We start from the raw sequence: 17,816 nt of genomic DNA, 5'->3' as shown, positions 1-17,816 counted from the left end.
CCACAATTCTGAGCTATGAAACACGAAATAACAAGCTAAAAAAATCACCTTTTTTAGCTTGTTATGCATAAGAGCATGAGATGTAGTAATTAGAAAAATGGCTACAAACCAATTCATGACAAAACCTGAAAATTCTATCACCAAGTCCAGACGTTTCCGAGGATAACTGATGCACCTGAAGAAAAAAAAACTCTTCTGAGGTTATTAAAGCAAAGGAGCATCATTAGGAGTGAGCAGAGAAAGCTGGTTACGGTCGGCCGTGATGAGTGTGGTCATCATTAGCGGCCGCCTGTGAAGAATGGAGGTGTTTTGCTGCAGCGAAGTCGGCTGCAATTGGTCCCCGGGGAGCGTTAATTACCTCCCTCACACTACGTCAATAAATATTTGAGGAGAAAAGAGGTTCCTGAGGGTAAACAGAGAGAAGTTCACTCAACCATGAAATATGGGATTTCAATAAATAAAGCTACGAGGAATAAGCTTTTTTTTTTTTTTTTTTTAATCTCTGAGTGGAGTTTCAGAAAGAAACATTTAAGAGGAGAAGCAGTATTTCACAACCAATGGACATTTCTGTTAAGGCTGAAAAAGGTCAAATAAAACCCTTAATTTCAAAATGAAGACAGCGGGAGTCCTTGTTCAGATTCAGAGCGTTTTAATAGTTCACCAAAAACAGCTGCTGCGTGCGTCGTCGACCCGACGCAAGCAGGAAACTACAACAGGAACTTCACGGCATTTCACAAACACACAGGCACAGAAATGACACGCCCTCCCCTCGACGTCACTCTTTAAGTTTCTGTAAAAACGTCGCTTGCTTGAATAAAAAGGACAGGAAGGAGACTCAGAGGAAGGATATTCTCTCAAATCAAAGGCAAATGAAGAGGAACCGAGATCAGATGGACGTGGAATATTCGGCCTCTCCGTCAGTGAGCTTTTATTGGATGATGCTTAATTCTATAACCTTGTGGATATCCTTGGCTTTGTGCGCGACAGCATTTTACAGTGTTTGCATCCAAATAATGATGGGCTTTTACCGCCTTCGGATCAATAATCTCATCTATCAGCACCGTACAGTGGCCCTCGTTACATCACACGCAATGCCTCCTTCATGATGGATTGGCAGAGGGAAAGGACTACAGACAGGTTCATTTATCATGAGCACAGTGTGTGGATAATCACCTGGAGCATGTTAGTGCTCTTCATACTGGTTTGTTGGTTTCTCCACTTAAACCAGTTATTTGGTTACCGTTCATTCCTACTTTCCTATTAAATAACAAAAGAAATCCACTTTTCCTTCTTGTTTTCAGTTAATAAGGCGATGACCCAGTGACTGGGAGGTGGCCGCCATGTCAAAAAATTTCTGAGGGCAAAAGCCGGCTAAAGCACCACAAATACTGAATATAATCGCGGTATGGGCTTAGATCAGATCCTGAAAATGCGGTTAAAATAGGAGTGAAGACTACGTGACTGGTTGTGAAGCTAACCGGCTAACATTAGTTGAACAGAGCTGGTCATGTTCTGTGCTAAAATTCCAGGAAAAACTGTACAGACGTGAGCTGAGGACCCCCAGAAATAGCTGCACAGACGGAGCATCAAAGGTCACCCATATTAATAAAAAGCAAATCTTGGCACTTTCTTTCACACTCGGTGGTATCTAGCTGTGCGCATAATTTAATTAAAAACTCTTTTTTAGAAACCCTGTTAGTCTGATTAGAGTCCATAGAAACCACAGTTAATACATGTTCCAATGAAATCTGTCAGATTTACTGGAGAAACATGCTGCTACTGACTGAAAATTATAAATGTGGTTTTTCAACAATTTAAGCATCAAAAATTAAATCCCATTCACTTCCACTGTTCTGTAGTGGAGGCGGTTTTTATCTGCTGAGGTTTTATAAACTATGTGCACGGATAAATACACCTGTGTGAGTGAGAACATGTGTTTTTTTGTGTGATGTTTTGTGTGAGTGGAATAATCCCACAATGAACAGTCGAAACTGTCTAAACCAGGATTATTCCTCCTCTTTCTATTTTTTGAGTCGCTTTCCTCGAAGGAAATGCTGAAAGATTGTGGGAAACCAGCAAGACTCTCATACTGAAATCAAAGATTTATTAGTGCTACTTTCTAACGAGGCATACCGTCCAAACAGTGTGTTATTAATGCTTTTTAGATCTGTAATAACATAAATGACTACGTTTGGGTTGCCAGGTTGAGTCCGGCCGGTGGAGCCGCTCAGCGTCTATTGATGATTTAAAGAGTTTGATAAGTAAAGAGTTTTTTTTTTTTATCATTAATGCGTTCCTATAAATGATGCATTACTGTTTTATACAGCATTAAAAATGATTCATTAACCAATAATAAAGCCTTGTTTACAACTTATACTATGCCCCATTATAAAGTTGTATTAATGTACTAATAACACTGACATGTCATAGCCTTCATCGACATTTCCCAAAACATTATTCATGCACTTTCTATTTGAACTGGCATTTTCTCCATCTCAAGTTATCTTGGGTGGGGCAGAAAACCACTTCAACCTCGAGTGCTGAGCAATTAGCAGGTTTCGTAGAGACCACGGGGAGTCGAGTACTCTAAAAATATTTCAACTTTCAGCGAAGGAGCATCACGCTTCATAAGTGCTTTCGCTATAGTCTCATAGCAACAGCAGGAGTTGCAACAAGCAGCGAGTCCCTAATGGAGCAGTTCAGCTGACCTCCACTCAGACTCTTGCTGCTTCTGCAAAACACACAGCTGCCCCCCAATGTAGCCTCATCGCTTTGATTTAATCCATTTAAGTCTGGTTTGAACGTCCAAAATCTATTTTTCTGTTTAAGTGGGAATAAATCTCAGTCTTTGCTTTGGTGAAAGGGGGTGAAATCATGCTGATATTCAAAATCTAGCGTGAACAAAATAAAAAACAAGTTCTGCTCATTGTAGACGTGGATTTAAGACGATAAAATGATGCTAACCTGGAAAAAAATCTTGTAATTCATGAGGAAAAGTCACTTTCTTAAACTTCAGTGACTGGATCATCCACAGTTTAGACGTATTAAATAAGTCAAGGAATTATTTTTAAGAGAACAGCTGCATATACATATTTATGTGTAACATTTTGGTACAGTATATAATTCTTTATATACTTTATAACTGTCTTTCCTTATGCTGTGTGTCATGATAACTGAGTGGCCTGAAGTGTGCAGAATAACGTGTTTGTTTCTCTCTAATCTCAGACCAGACTCTTCAAACAAACCAAGTAAAACGTTGTGTCAACAAAAAAAAAAGTCATCAGAAAGAGACCAGGAAATTACAATCATTCTGTACATGACGAGGCTGCTATACAAAAGAGTTCACCCTGTTTGTGTGTACTGTACACTCCATTGCTTTAACGATACAGTAAACAGACAAATTGCTTGCTTTAACATATAAAAGTGAAAAGAAAAAGAGACATCCATCTCTGCGGATGCGAGATATTCAAAAGCAGATAAATCGATGCGGTCGTCATTAACTGGAACCTTGCAGCACCCGCCCACTCCTGACCTGGTACTGACCCATCACACACACACACACACACACACACACACAAACACAGGCTAAGCACACACCATCGCATTGCTGAGCCCACATCCACCAGTTTTCTAAATTAAGGAAGGTATTAAGATGAAGGGAGTCGATAGTGTGTGGGCTGCCGGTGGTCAAAGCTGGAGAGGCCGTCTTTAGATGACAGTGGTGGTCTGCGGGTCAGGGTGAAAAGTAGAAGGTCATTTAACCAATCGATGAGAGCTAACATGCTAAGCATCCGTGGGAAAGAGAAATAAGGAAGAAGAAGGGGAATGCTACCCTGAATGTCCAATTTTCCATTAAAGAAACTGTTTGACGTTACGTTTATTGGCGTTCTTGCCGAGAGTTAGAGGAGACGGATTTACAGAGCCTAGCCTAGCTTAAAGACTGGCAGCAGAGGGAAACAGCTAGCCGGGCTCTCTTCAAAGTTAAGAAATATGCCTACAAACACACCTTAAGCTCACAAAATAACACACTTTATCTTGTTTATACAATTCTTAAAAAAATTAATGTAAAAACGTCAAGTCAGCTTGGGATCTTTTACAGGGAGTTGTAACTAACTCGCGTAGCATGTAGCACATAGCTCTCTGTAAAACCACCTAGAAGCAGGGGGAAACAGCTAGCCTAGCTCAAAGTTCAAAAACACAGCTTCAAACACTGCTAGCGCTCACAAGTGACGGTAGCATGTTATATGTTGTTTGTTTAACCCAGACAAAAAAAAAAGATAAAGTTGTGGTTTTATGAATAGTGGCGGTATGCGCTATAACTCATGTAGCACGTAGCACCTAGCACAACATTACATTTCTGTTTGTGTACACATTAAACAAACACATACATGAAAATAGAACATTAATAAGATGGCTTTAGAGGTGCTGATAAAGTATCAAGCTAGCTGTTTCACCTGCTTCGGGTTTATGCTAGGCTAAGCTAATCACCACCTGGCTCTAGCGCTGTAGCCTACACAGCGCACAGAAATGAGAGAGGTATGGATCTAACTCTCGGACAGAATGCAAATATTTCCCAAAATGTCAAACTATTCCTTTTAAACTGTTTTTCTTTTGCCCAATTCTAAATAGAGCATTATGAGACATTTCTTTAGCCTGTACATTTTTGCTGGCTAGCATCTTACTAGGCTGCACAAAGAGTGCCACCATATTCAAAACAGGACAGCAGCTGGTGAACAAAAGAATTGTTTAGTACAGAAATTGTCAGACAACGGTGACCATTCCAAGTACAGCCCCAGTGATCTGCAAATTAGATGTGTTGTCCGACCAACAGTCCAAAACACAAGGATACTGAATTTATAATGATGCACAATGGAAAACAACAGCAAATCCTCACATCTGAGAGGCTGACAAACAACAAATGTTTGTCATTTTTGCTCAATAAATGTCATGAATGAATCATTTATTTACCGACTCTTCATTGATTCAAACTTTTTTCGCTTGTGTTTTTGGTTTGGGTTTGTAATATTCTGGTATGAATGAACAATGCAATCCATGTTTTGCCATTTTTCTTTTTTTTTTTTTGAGAACACCCTTTTGCTAGCCACACGGAGCCGTCGCAGCTACAGTGTGTTCTGAACAGGAACAGGTTGTGTGAATGGAAAAAATAAAAAGCAAAATAAAAGCTATGTTGGCTCCGAGTATCCCACATGATTCAAATGGGGCCAGACGTGGATCCTGCACAGTTAATTCCTGCAGCATCAGAGAACGGAGAGCAGCCAAGTCCGAACTCTTTGTGCTGCAGCACCAGCTGGAGACACCACGCATGGAACCTACGCTCAGCTAAACGACACTATGATAACTGATGTACTTCTACGAGCCGCAGACTAAACAGGCAATCCAACGACTGTCAGTGTCAAATCGGCCCTTAGCCAGAAAACATATCAGCTGGCCAAAAAACATAACGGCCGGCCAAAAACAAATCAGCGGGGCAAAAAAGATTTCTGGAGTAATCCCAAAGCGTTCTTTCCGAGAAAATGGAGGGACAGTAAAAGGGTTGTTGGACAGGAGGAAAGTCAACGTTTGTATTTGCATTTCCAATTTAATTTCAGTCTCCCAAACAAAAAAAAAGGGGGATACAATGGCAGACCGTTTGTGGATCTCCTCCCTGCTCGCTTCTTCATCGGTTTCTCTCTACATTGCTCTGTAGTTTCCTTAAATGCCCATAATGTGAGATTAGTCTCCTCTCCTGAGCAGAGTCCCGCCCTGAGGAGAGGCAGGGCTAGTGGGGGAATCCAGGGGGGTCCACGGCAGTCCGAGCAGCCTCCCCTGGCCCTCAGCCACAGGAGATGACAGTGAAGCGTTTGGAGATGCAGGACATGTTGTGCAGCACGATGCCCAGAAGGAAGAGCAGCACGCACGCCACCAGGATCACCGTGCACACACCGGACCACGTGGAGCCCTTCCCTCCTCCCACGGGGCCAGTAACTCTCCTCTCGCCCTCGCCTCCCTCCAGCCCCACCCCGACACCCTCCAGAGCCATACCCAGGCCCAGAGGCTGCTGCTCGGGCACGGTCACCACCGTCACCCCCTTCTGTTGGCTGCCAGGCAGGAAGCGGCATCCCAGCTCCCCTGGCAGGCCGAGCGCCCGCTCCTTGGCGACGGGCAGCGGCAGCATGTAGCAGCCGTTGCTGGGAAGGCGGATGAAGACGGGCGTGTGCTCCGAAGCGTGAGGAATGGCAATGACAGTGATGATGTCCGGGTCATCTGGGAGCTGGGAGACGGACAGGCCTGGTGGGAGCTTGGTGACGCCGCGGCACCAGGGACAACGGATCTCCTTCTGGCTGCTGCGCATCTGGGTCAAACACACCGAGCAGCAAGTGTGTCGGCAATCCAGGAGTTTGGGCCGCCGGCGGGGGCTATAATAGTTAAAGCAGATCTGGCACTCCAGAATTGAATCTTGGGAAAGAGTCTCCATTTTTTAAAGATCGACAGGTGGTCCTTTTTTATATTCACAGGCAGGCAACAGCAATTATTTTAGAGAAAGTAAGTCAAACGGGTCTTATGGATAGGTTGCACAACTCCAAGGGAAGCTAAGAAAGCTCAACGGGCTCTGACGCTTGATGTTCCACCACCGTCCACAACTTCACAGTGATCTCACAGCTGTTTGATGGCAGCATGGTCCTTCATCTGCAACAAAAGAAGGGAGAAAGCATTGGTGAGACAATGACAGCAGCAACTGTAAGAGCTGGGAGCACCTTGGGAGCTTTGATGTGAACACTGAGTTAACGTGCCAGAAAGGTGTTACTTTACAGATCCACCTGAGCAACGAGTAAGATCACTGGTGAGCAGCAGCCTTCTTTGTCAGACATTTTTAGCCAGCAAATTTTCACATTCACCTCTACCCACCAAGAGCTGCCTCTTAGTTTTCTGCACAGCAATTCTTCTTATTCCTGTTGTTACTGTGGCAGCAAATATCCGTTACTGTATATCGCTGTGTTAGCACATTGTGTTAGCAATGCTGCTCCAGGGCCATCACTGCAAGTGACCAGTCACATTTTTATGACGTCACGGCTGTGTGGTTCAGGAAAAAGACAGAAAAATAAGCACATGGGAGAATTTAGCTTTTCTAAGACGTGGTTAACGTTGTGAAAGGGCCTATTTTGATCCAAACCATGATCTTTTCCTAGATGGAATCAAACTTTACAGACAGAAAACTGAAAAAAAAAGAAACAGACATCATTCATCAACCAGGAAATGCTCCCTATGTGGACTTTGTCACTTCCTGGCCAACATTAGGTATGATGTTGTAGCAATAACAGTTAATTTAAACACAAGATACTTGTGCTCAAAAAGAGGATTCATTCTCAGTGAAGAACCTTGGAGCTCTAATCTGCCTCTATACCTGCCAAAGAGCAGTGATTCCTAACACATCTCTGGGGGTCATCAGGTGGAAACCTCCCTTCAACAGTGTTTCGCCTACTTAGCCCCACTACACCTCCAGGAGGCTAGGCAGTGAACTCCGGCATCCCAGAGTCACCCCCCCTAGTGCCAGTTCACACTGCTCCTACACAATCCAAACAGCACCGCCACGTTCAACTGACCCAGAGATGCTCCAGGTAGTGGCCAGTACCGATGCTACCATTTAACTATTGCTAACAGATAAAGCTTTGCACATGATGCATTTCAAAACTATTCAGCAGAACTGAGAAGCACACGTGATATATTTAAAGAGCTAAAACTTGCCAACATGTTGTTATGGTCCTTTAAACACTCCTAAACGATGCCGGACATCCTCAACATTCAGTAAGAGAAGCAAATTGCACTTTACAGACGGCTGATCTCACAGCAGGGAGCACAGCCTTCATTGAAGGAGACGCAGTGGTCAAATAATGCATCATGGATGACAGAGTCATTATTATGTGCAGCACACATCATACTTATCTGCCTCCAGCTGACTGCAGCAGGGGCGAGTTCATGAGACCCTTCACCTCAGTTTCTGTGTTAAGTATGGCTAATTCTTCTAACTGTCTCCTTCAGGCCACAGACTCCATAAACAATTTCTTCCTCCTCCTACTCCTCTTGCATAATCACGTCGACCGTGTTAATCCCTGCGGAAGCTGTGATAGTTTACTTTTACAGATGATTAAACCCTGTCAAAATAGCACCAAGGAGACAATGAATACCAAACGGGGCCCTGCCGACTCTTTCTTTCATTTTTTCGCCCAAATTCTCAAGTGTGAAAACTGCTGAGGAGGGAAGACGACGAGATTATTCTTCCTCTTTCTCGCCGCTGTCCCTCCGGGCACGGCTGTAGGTAGACAGCTGCAGTGAGGAGTGAGACAGATGGAGGGAAGCGGTGATGGAGATGGAAAAAGGTGACCACTGATTGCCCTGCAACACCGTACGTCTCAGTGCTTTATCAAAAACAAGATCTCAGGCCATTAAAGTGCTCGTGGCGCCCTGTGAGGACACCGACGTGGCAATGACAGATAAGAGTGTGTTCACACCTGGTATGCTCGGAGCAGTTTATTCAGTTTGGCTTATTTGGAGGAGAGACGATAATCACGTTCAACCTTGAGCAGTCATAAACAACCGCAACAAGACCTGGTTTAGGATTCGAGAGCATTTTATCTAATTGAAATCCTACATAGATTCTGCTTATCAAATGTGAATCCTTTTGAAAACATCTGACCAATTTATCCATCAATATCGAGGTCCAGGATGTTGCCCTTGTCCCTACCCACATCCTCCAGCTCTTCCTGGGAGATCCAAAGGTGTTCCCAGCCCACATGGGATATATAATCCCTCCAGCGTGTTGTGGTTCTGCCCTGGGGTTTCCCCCAGGTTGCCCTCACCAGAATACCTGCTTGGAAGCAGTCCAGGATGCATCTTGATCAGATGTCCGAGCCAACTCAACGGAGTAAAGAAGCAGCAGATCTACTCCGAACTCTTTCCAGATGGCTAAGACCCTCAACCTACATTCAAAACCATCACCGATTCTGTTTAGGTTCAGTTAGTAGTGACGCACCTATCCGATCCTCCAGATACGGACCTGAGGCTTGTGGCCAGACGTGACCAATCCACACTGAATACAGGTATGTTGTCAAAAGTCAGTTTATCTGCTGTCAGTTCGTACATTCATTAAGTCAGGATGGGCCACCAGCTCAGTTTAAGCACTGCAGCACCTTCTGCTCTCATGTGAGTGACATAAAACATAGATTCGATTTCTGTTTTCTATATTAGCAGTCAATTACAGAAGAACAACGTTTGGGAAAATCTTAAAGAACTACAACACAAATCTGACATTTCAAAGACTTAGTCAGGATGATAATATGATATCTGCTCAGCGGCTACCTGAGTGTTTTGTGCATAATAATATAATAAGACCCAAATCTCCTGAATTCAAAAACACTGTAAACCAAACCAAGAAGCCACATCAAGGTAAAATGTTGTGTGTCTAAGAACAAAAAGAATAAATGTTTGTATTGTACATTTCTGCGAACCGCAGACATCCTGAACTGAGCTCTGGTTAATGTCTGGTTAGGTTTAGGCACAAGAAACACCTGGTTAGGGTTTGAAAAAGACAAATGTTCTGGCTTAAAATACTCAGTTCAGTCACCACAAAGACAACTGCAAAACGATGTCCCCAGTTTTTTAACCAAAAAACAAAAACTGCTGCCACACCACCACCATCTCCTCCACCTTCTAAGGAGGAAAAACCCATAATCTGAACCACAGTGTAGAACATTTTATTCTGCCGTCGGACTGCTGCCAATAAGAAGTGAGACTACAGGAAGTGACTTAAACCAGAAAACCAGACAATAAACCTGAAGTGCACAGAAAACACTCGTTAGTCTAACTATACAGTCCACTGATCTGTGATCATCAGCATCATCCTCTTCATCCTCCTTCGCCCTCAGCAGCAGCACCAGCAGCCCCACGGGCAAAACGCTCCCTCCTCCTGCCAGGTCCGGAGGCCAGATCCCCCACTCCTCCCGCCTCCTCGCTCCGCTCAGCTGACCTACTTTCTCCACACCGTTACCGAGTCAAAGTCGAGGAAAAGTGCAGAAAAATCCTGGCAGTTTTACGGAGAAGTGAGGAGAGAGGAATACGAGCACGGGAAGCAGAAAGAAACCTGTCCTTGAGGGGGTGAGACAGCCCGGGGTATTACTGAATCCCTCTCCCAAAGATAAGGATTAGCTTTGATCTGACATAAATGCTTTGTGGCTCAATATTCCCATACACCCAGTCACTCTCTCTCCAGCCTTCCTCTTCCCGTCTGACTGAAAAGCTTTTCCTCTTAGACTTTACATCAATTCTTCATACTTTTCAGCGGGTAATTTTTTTCCTTTTTCTCCTCGGTCGTCTCCTTCTGCTACCATATCACTCATTTTCTTCTCAATTGCAGTCGAGGATTACAATTTAGCTACACAATATGTACATAAAACATATAGAAACGGCAATACTAACCACGGCGATTCTCAAATCTCAAGACGGAGCATTGTCTTGCACATGGAAAGTCACTTCCGAAGTCTTAAACAAGTCAATTTTGTGCTTTGCAGAATCTAAACTCAAGAAATGAAGTTGTATGCTGAACAAAATATTGATTTTATTCAAAATGAGCAACATTTGCATGTACTTCTCCACACCAATGATGTTTTGAAGAGAAGAAAAGGGCGATTATGTAAGAAAAATGGTGCAATTCATGTGAAATTCAGCAGTAGGGCTGCAGCATTATTGATTCACTGACTGGTCCAGAAAATGCCAGGAAATACTAAAGAATGACTAAAGAATGGTTTTGTGCAACCAATAATAAAAAGAAAAAAAAATACTGTAAGATGATAGAAAACCAGCAAATATTCTGTTTTGGAAAACGATGCTGTGACATTAATAAAACTGATTAATTCCTGCTTATACGTTGATTGACTCGCTGCACTTCTATTCAGCAGGTTTTCTAACACGAACCATGTCAGTATCACTAAACTGTCACATCTGAGGATTTTATTCACAGTTTCTTTCGCTGCTGCTCTAAACGTCGACTCTGCGGAGCCTTGAAGCCACAGTAATCACTCGGATGAGGAGATCGTCTGAGGCGACAATGAAAGCGGCGCCGTTCCTCTCCGAATCTGAAGACAAGGACACGTCTGCTCTCGAGGAGCAGTCTGAAGTCATGGACCTACGGTAAGATGAGGAGCTCAAGGAGCATCCAAAGCAGCGACTTAACAATATGATTTATTGGCTCAACTGGGCTGTAACCAGGGCAACCAGGCTTTCTGGATAAAAGCTCAGTTTGTGACCCATTTTCTCTCACACCTACATGGAAACACAACACATCAACCTAAAAGTTCCTGGAGCAGCTTTAAACAAGCGTTCTGAACAAGTCGGCTCGAGCCGAGATCCTGAACTGGAATCCAGATCAGGAGAGTTAGACTCTATCTGGTTTATATTTGCCAAAGCGTGACCCTCGGTGGTGTTTCTGTGGCGTCATCGGGGGAGCAGGGAAGGACGTATGATTTAGTGATGATGCAGAGTGACGGAGTGGCGGCCTCCACCACCCCAACATGCCTGTGGTCCACTGGGAGTAACCAAACAAACACACACACACACACACACACACACACACACACACACACACACACACACAGAGGAGTGAACAGAAACACACACACACACTCCCTCAGGGCCTCCACACACAATCAGCCGAGGAGAAAGTGCACTCGTCCTAGCAGACAGAAGTTAAAAATAACCACCGCAGCCAGAAGTACACACAAACACAAAGACACACACATAGATACACAGTACACCCTGTCACACACACACACACAGCTCCACCCAGCTCCATGTAATAAACCACCTGGGAGCAACAGTGGGAGGTGGGCTGTGAGCAGCATGGAGGAAGAACTTGTTAATCTGCAAACCCTGAGGTGGTCCGAACTGGTGAAATGTCAGCGAGATGATGATGTAACACAGGAGCGTGCTGCTTCATTAAAGGACATGTGTTCACATCCAGCAGGTGCAAACTTTATGTGAGCACAGCCCTGAAGTTCAGAGTACGAGGGCTGTTAAAACCCAAACTTTGTTCATAATGTCATCCATAAAACAAATAACAAAGACTCTGTTTTCCATCATTTGTGATGGAGGCATTAATTTGCGGTTTGATATTGCCAAATTGCCAATCAGAAAATGACTCTGAGATGGATTACGGGTCTCAGCGTCGGTACTGATTGAGGTTTTAATTCCCTTTTCATTACGCTTTTCATCCCCCTGCAGCCCGGTGCCCTTGAAGCCTCGACGGGGGGCGAGTTTGCAAGTCCAGAGGTTGGACATTCGGATGCAGCCTCTGTCTGGTGATAATAATAAAATGGTCTCTGGCCGTTCTCTGCACATTCAAATAGATTTAATTTAAATCTGTTGGCAAGCATTTGAGATATGCTAACTAGCCACCAAACAGACATATAAAATGACTGAAACTGTGTGGCAGCAGTAAACAAAGTCTGGACCGATGCCCACACTCCCTGTTTCTTCTTGAGATTTTAACAGATATGAATCCGTCCAAATTGACGCTTCTCCAATATACAATCTTTCATTTCCCCAAACGTTTTCATCCATCTTTCCTTCATCGGATATGAAACGGCACAGAAACTGACAGGAGCACATTTCCTGTCCCTTTCAAATATGGCAGAAACGATGAAAGCGAGCGGCTCCACTTGGAGTCCGTCCATGAGATTTGTGGCACTCGGGCGTCGTATTTCTAATGAATTCCATTATGCTCCGACGGACGTTCACTCATTTCAAATGACAGATAAACGCATGGTGCCGCGACGCAGGTATCGCATATGTTGAATTTATGCTAATTGCTTGTCACTCGCCTGCACTCTGAAGTATGAAATTGTTCTTAATATCCCCGTTTTTAATTTGTGACGGAAACATTTCATCAGTGAATAAAAGCTATGGTGTTAACAGAACAGTCGATTAATCTCAGTATGTTTCAGCTACGGGATTTCTGCAGCAACATGAGTGTTACAGTGGAAACATGCCGAATCAGATGTGTTCTCCTCCAAGTCTTGGCTGTGGGCAGCGCGCTGAGCAGACATTTGCATATAGTTGGTGTGCTGATTTCTTCACCCACACATCAAAACTTTGGATGGGAGTCAACATCGCTTCCAGAATACATTTTACAGCTGAAGCAGTCAGGCAGCTGCTGAAACTAAAGGCCGACAGCGGCTTCGTCACTCCAGTCCGCCTGCAAAGTGTGTGTGTTCATCCAGACCTCATCAATTAACTTAAACTGCAGCCCATTTTTCATATAGGTTTAGTGTGAAGTGCACAGGCGAGAAGGACGAAGAGCAGTCTGTCTTTGACTGAGGTGACAGTCCGGATGGGGTCTGTGTGCTGACGCTCTCTTCAGGGCTGTTTGACTTTCGGTTTTAGGGTTAAGGTTCAAGTTAAGTTTAGGAAGAGGACTGTGATTTGGCATAGAACTGCGCGTGAGGGTCAAATGAAGAAAGAAAAATCCACAACTGCTGCAACGAATTTCAATTAACGTGAATGGAGCCATGAGAGAGATATCTCCATATCTTTGGGATCAAAGTAAATCTGCGTGAGTCTTTCTTTGAGTTCAGTTTTGGTGGTTTTTGACATGAAAAACATGCCGCAGCAAACTGGCTTGACAGAGCAGAAAGAGTTGAAAATGGAGCGTAGCTTATTAGCCGTTGTTTTTCAGATCCTAATGCTACAGTAAAATGACTTTTCAGGCAGTACTGTGCCTCCAACCTTTTATGTTTGTCCCTTTCCTGTTACAAAATGCAAAGGCCCCCGGTGCACAAAGCAGGGTCTGTAAATGCTTTTCCCAGCTTGGTGTGAAGGAACTTAACTAGCGTGCCCAGAGCTTTGATCTCAGTCCCATCCGGCACCTTCGGGAAGAGCTGGAATGCCAACTGTGAGCCAGACCTTATCTCCCAACATCAGTGTTGGACCTCACCGAAGCACTTGTAGCTGAATGAGAGCAAATCAGTGCAGCCGGGGAATCCAGCGTCTGCTGGAGGCCAGAGCGGAGGCAGCAGATTAGTGTCTGAATGAGATGCTCAGCCATCACATATGTGTTTATGCTCCTGTGTCCACTTATTTTTGTCAGTGGTTGTCTGATAAGTGAGTGATTTTTTGGTGTATTGTTTGAGTTTACTTGTCTATGCACCATCAGTGTGTGTGTGTGTGTTTGTGTGTGTGTGTGTGTGGGCTCGGCCCAGATGGAGCCCCTGATAGAGGCCTGTGCAGCCGACCACTGCAGGACACATTATGGCAATTTCCAGCTTGAGGAGCCGGCGACGTCAGAGCTGGCAGGGGCCGCTGGATGAGCCGAGCCCCACAGATCTGCCCGAGCGTGACTCCAACTCCTGCACCGCTGGGACGGCGCCCAACCGGAGGAGGTGAGCAGAGGACGCCGCTGTTCATCCAGCGCGTCTCTCCAGGCGCTCGGTTTCATTCTCTAAAGCCAATATTTGACTACAGGAGACATTTTCCTGACTTAACAACAAATTCACCTGGGACAACGGAAAGGAGGGGCAGTGCTGATTGAATTACCTCTCAGGTCAGAATGTCCTCAAACACAGATATCAAACAGAACCTTTACGAAAAGAGAGAAGAAATGGATAAAACTTGTTGAGTACTGGAAAGTTGAGCCACGTCTTGTTTATGTATTCTTTGCTAAGATTAGACCTGTTAGATCTGTTTGCCTTTAAGCTAACTGCTTGTGCTACAGCAAGAAAAGTGCAGAAAAATAAATTCCTCAAAGTAATAATCAAAAAAGTCTTGTTTGGAAACTGGAACACAACTGGCCTGCTGGAAAGACTGTGGAGAGACCATGGTAGACCAGACTCATGTCTTCTGGTCCTGCCCTCCCATCCATATTTTCTGGAGGGAAGTGGCTAAAATTATGTCAAAGGTTCTGTGTTTTGACATCGATGTATTATTTTCAACCCTTTATCTCGGAAATATTTCTCATGGACAGTTAAATAGAACAGATAATTACCTCTTCAAGGTTCTGCAGGCAGCAAGTAAGAAAGCCATTACGAAATGTTGGCTCCAGAAAAACACCCCCACCAGTGATATCTTTGTTAATATAGTAAAACAACTACATGTTCTTGAACAAATGACATACTCAATCAGACTTCAAAAAGATCTGTGCGAGAAACGATGGCAGAAATGGACTGTTTGTTTGGCCAATGAGTGACTCTGTTGTAAATGTGACAATGATATGTGTATGTGATGCACATAAAGGATAATTTATCCTTTGGAGGTATTGTATGTACCCCAGGACCCTGACTGTTTGTTCAGTTGTTATTTGCTTTATGGAAAAAATGAAAATACCAATAAATAAAGAGTTTTAAAAAAAAGTCTTGTTTGGCTTCATGTTTTTTCAGAATTGATGTTCAAATACGAGCTGAAGGGCTGGAAAGCTGCCTCCATTTTTACTGAATTGTACAAATGCGCACATTTAAGTGAAAGCAGCCGTGTTAGAGCACATTTAATCTATACGAACCTTCAGGTTTCCGATGTTAAAACCCCTCATCTGTCATCAACGTATAGTATTTTCTCTGCTGCTATAATGGAGTTTTTACATCATCTATCATGAAATATCACCGGTCAGTCACTAAAAGAGTCTTTCTGGAGCGTTCGACAACCATAAATGAAGAAATCCATCACAGAGGAGGAGCCACGATTCATCCACCTTAATACAGCAGTTTGAGTAAGAGCGGTGACAGAAACTGGCCCTGTCATCACTTGTTTGTCTGTTGTTTCTTCACATACAGCTGAAGGTGGTCTGCAGAGGTCTGGACCACAGTTACTGCTATTTGGTCCCTGATTTCTTTTCATTTATTTATAGCAGTACTAAGTGCTTGCACAGGGTTTCTGAAGGGTTCACTAAATTCAGTGTGAGACTAAAACCAGAAGGCTGTTTAATTAGTTGAACTGGCCAAAGTATAAAACGGATGTATTATTATGTTATTATTATGTCAATTCTTCAGTACAATTACTGATGATAGAATGCATTAAATTATATGCAGGTTCAACCTGGACACGGCAGAAAATGGAGGGATTACACACATTTAAAAGAGATTCCCTCCTTGAAGTTTCTGCTCGAATCAGCGCTTTATGAGCGGATGAGCTTGTGGCTGCCGCAGCTAACAGCGGTGACGGTGTTTGTCGAGAGCCTGACGGCGCCTGAAACTCCACAGAAAAGGAGCGAGCAGCGTCCAGCAGCACAATCCTGTCGCAACAATCCCACTTTAAGTTCAGAAGTGACTTTTTAACGACCTGTAAGGCTCATTTTTATGTTGTAGAAACTAAATTCAAAGTTTTTTATGACGTTTAAAGACCCGCAGAGACCGTTGGAGTGAGAAGTGTTCACAGTGAGGTCTGTGGATAATCCACAATAACCCACAGACTGCTTCCACAAAGACAAGCTGCTGGTGAGCTTGTTTGTTCTGAGCTTTTAAAACACGGGCAGACGAAGCCGCATTTTTCTGCTCGACCCTTTAAACGAGGTAACGCTCTGTATTTGGGGAAATGTAAGAAATCTGTCAGTTACGTAAGTACGACACATCACAAAAGCCCATTAAGCCAATAATAAATATCAGGCTGTGAGAATTTTCCTTTGTTTCTATGCAATTCTGTCACATCTATTATTAAGAAACCAGCCCACTGAAAACTTAAATCACAATAATGTCAGCTGTGATTTGTTTTGACGCTCCGTCATGAAAGCTGGAGCTGACGGAGTTTTACTTTGACGATTCAGAAAGAGATTAAATATAAAATCCTGATCCTTTAAAACAAAATCCATGTTCATATCTGGGCTCATTCATTCATAAAGTTTGAGCTGCCCAGAAAACATGACATGCATCTAAATACACAGAAACTATATTTTTATTGTATTTTCCACCTTTAAAGTTGCCTTATTCCTGTGTTTTTGGAGATTTACATGCGTGAGCTCACATGTCCGCATGCATGTGACAGGTGCACCGTCCTATCAATCGTCAGCGAGGTCACGCAGAGTCCAGGAACGCTCATCAGCCCAACAAATCACCGGCCTCGCCGCTCTTCGATGGAAGGAGAGCATCCCCACGCTGTGAAATGGTGCGATGTTCAAAGCAGATGAAAGAGGTGAATGCTGAGATTCTCAGCAGCCGGAGGCCTGATCTCCATCTGCAGATTCAAATAAAGATCCTGGAGACCTGAGATAAAGGCGAGCACAGCCGCTCTGCCCAAACTTCAAACAACACTGACACTTTTAATTAAGATAATCTGCGACGACGCTGCGTACGGAAGCGATGCAAATGAGGATTATTTGAAAACGGTTGACTGTGGGACAATGGTGTCAACACTTTACATCCATTCTCACAATAAAAGCTGCTTCCAGAGAAGTTCAACCAGTTTCAGCTCTGTGGAAAACATTTCATAAATGAAAGTGGTCTTTAGAGGACTCATAACTTTAACTGTAGGCAATAATGTGCTTTTTCCTCTCATGCCAGAAATCATTTTGTCAGAGCAGGTCTCATTTCTTCAGATGGGGTATATCTCGCCGTGGAATGAAACACTTCGATTCACTTATTAAATAAAAGAGTTCACCACAGAGAGGGTGATAAAATTTACTGCTAAGGACAGGCCTCGGGGCTGTTTCTCCAGAGGAGATGGCTCGAAAACGACGTTTGAAAATCACAGACTTTTATGGAGAAGAGCTCGTGCAGCCGAATGTGTTTTCTCGGGGGTTCGTCCGCTCTGCGGCGCCGCGGTGGGCGTCTGATGGGAGCCGGTAAATA

The 17,816-nt window shown here is 43.8% G+C and overlaps 1 protein-coding gene across 3 annotated transcripts in view; it reads right to left on the bottom strand.

Moving 5' to 3' along the window:
* Positions 1-2,201: 2,201 nt before the first annotated feature.
* The window catches only part of rnf152 (ring finger protein 152), a 52,086-nt gene continuing 36,471 nt past the window's right edge, over positions 2,202-17,816 (bottom strand). For all 3 annotated transcript variants that reach the window (XM_041961592.1, XM_041961591.1, XM_041961593.1), the window contains one exon: positions 2,202-6,687. In XM_041961592.1, coding sequence (XP_041817526.1) covers positions 5,834-6,475 — 642 coding nt within the window. In that variant the 5' untranslated portion in view covers positions 6,476-6,687 and the 3' untranslated portion in view covers positions 2,202-5,833. The remainder of the gene's footprint in view (positions 6,688-17,816) is intronic.

Source organism: Chelmon rostratus, chromosome 20 (genome assembly GCF_017976325.1).
Source record: "Chelmon rostratus isolate fCheRos1 chromosome 20, fCheRos1.pri, whole genome shotgun sequence".
In the NCBI taxonomy this organism is placed as follows: domain Eukaryota; kingdom Metazoa; phylum Chordata; class Actinopteri; order Chaetodontiformes; family Chaetodontidae; genus Chelmon; species Chelmon rostratus.
Note: the sequence above shows the minus strand (reverse complement) of the source record. Positions and strands in the feature narration are given on the sequence as shown.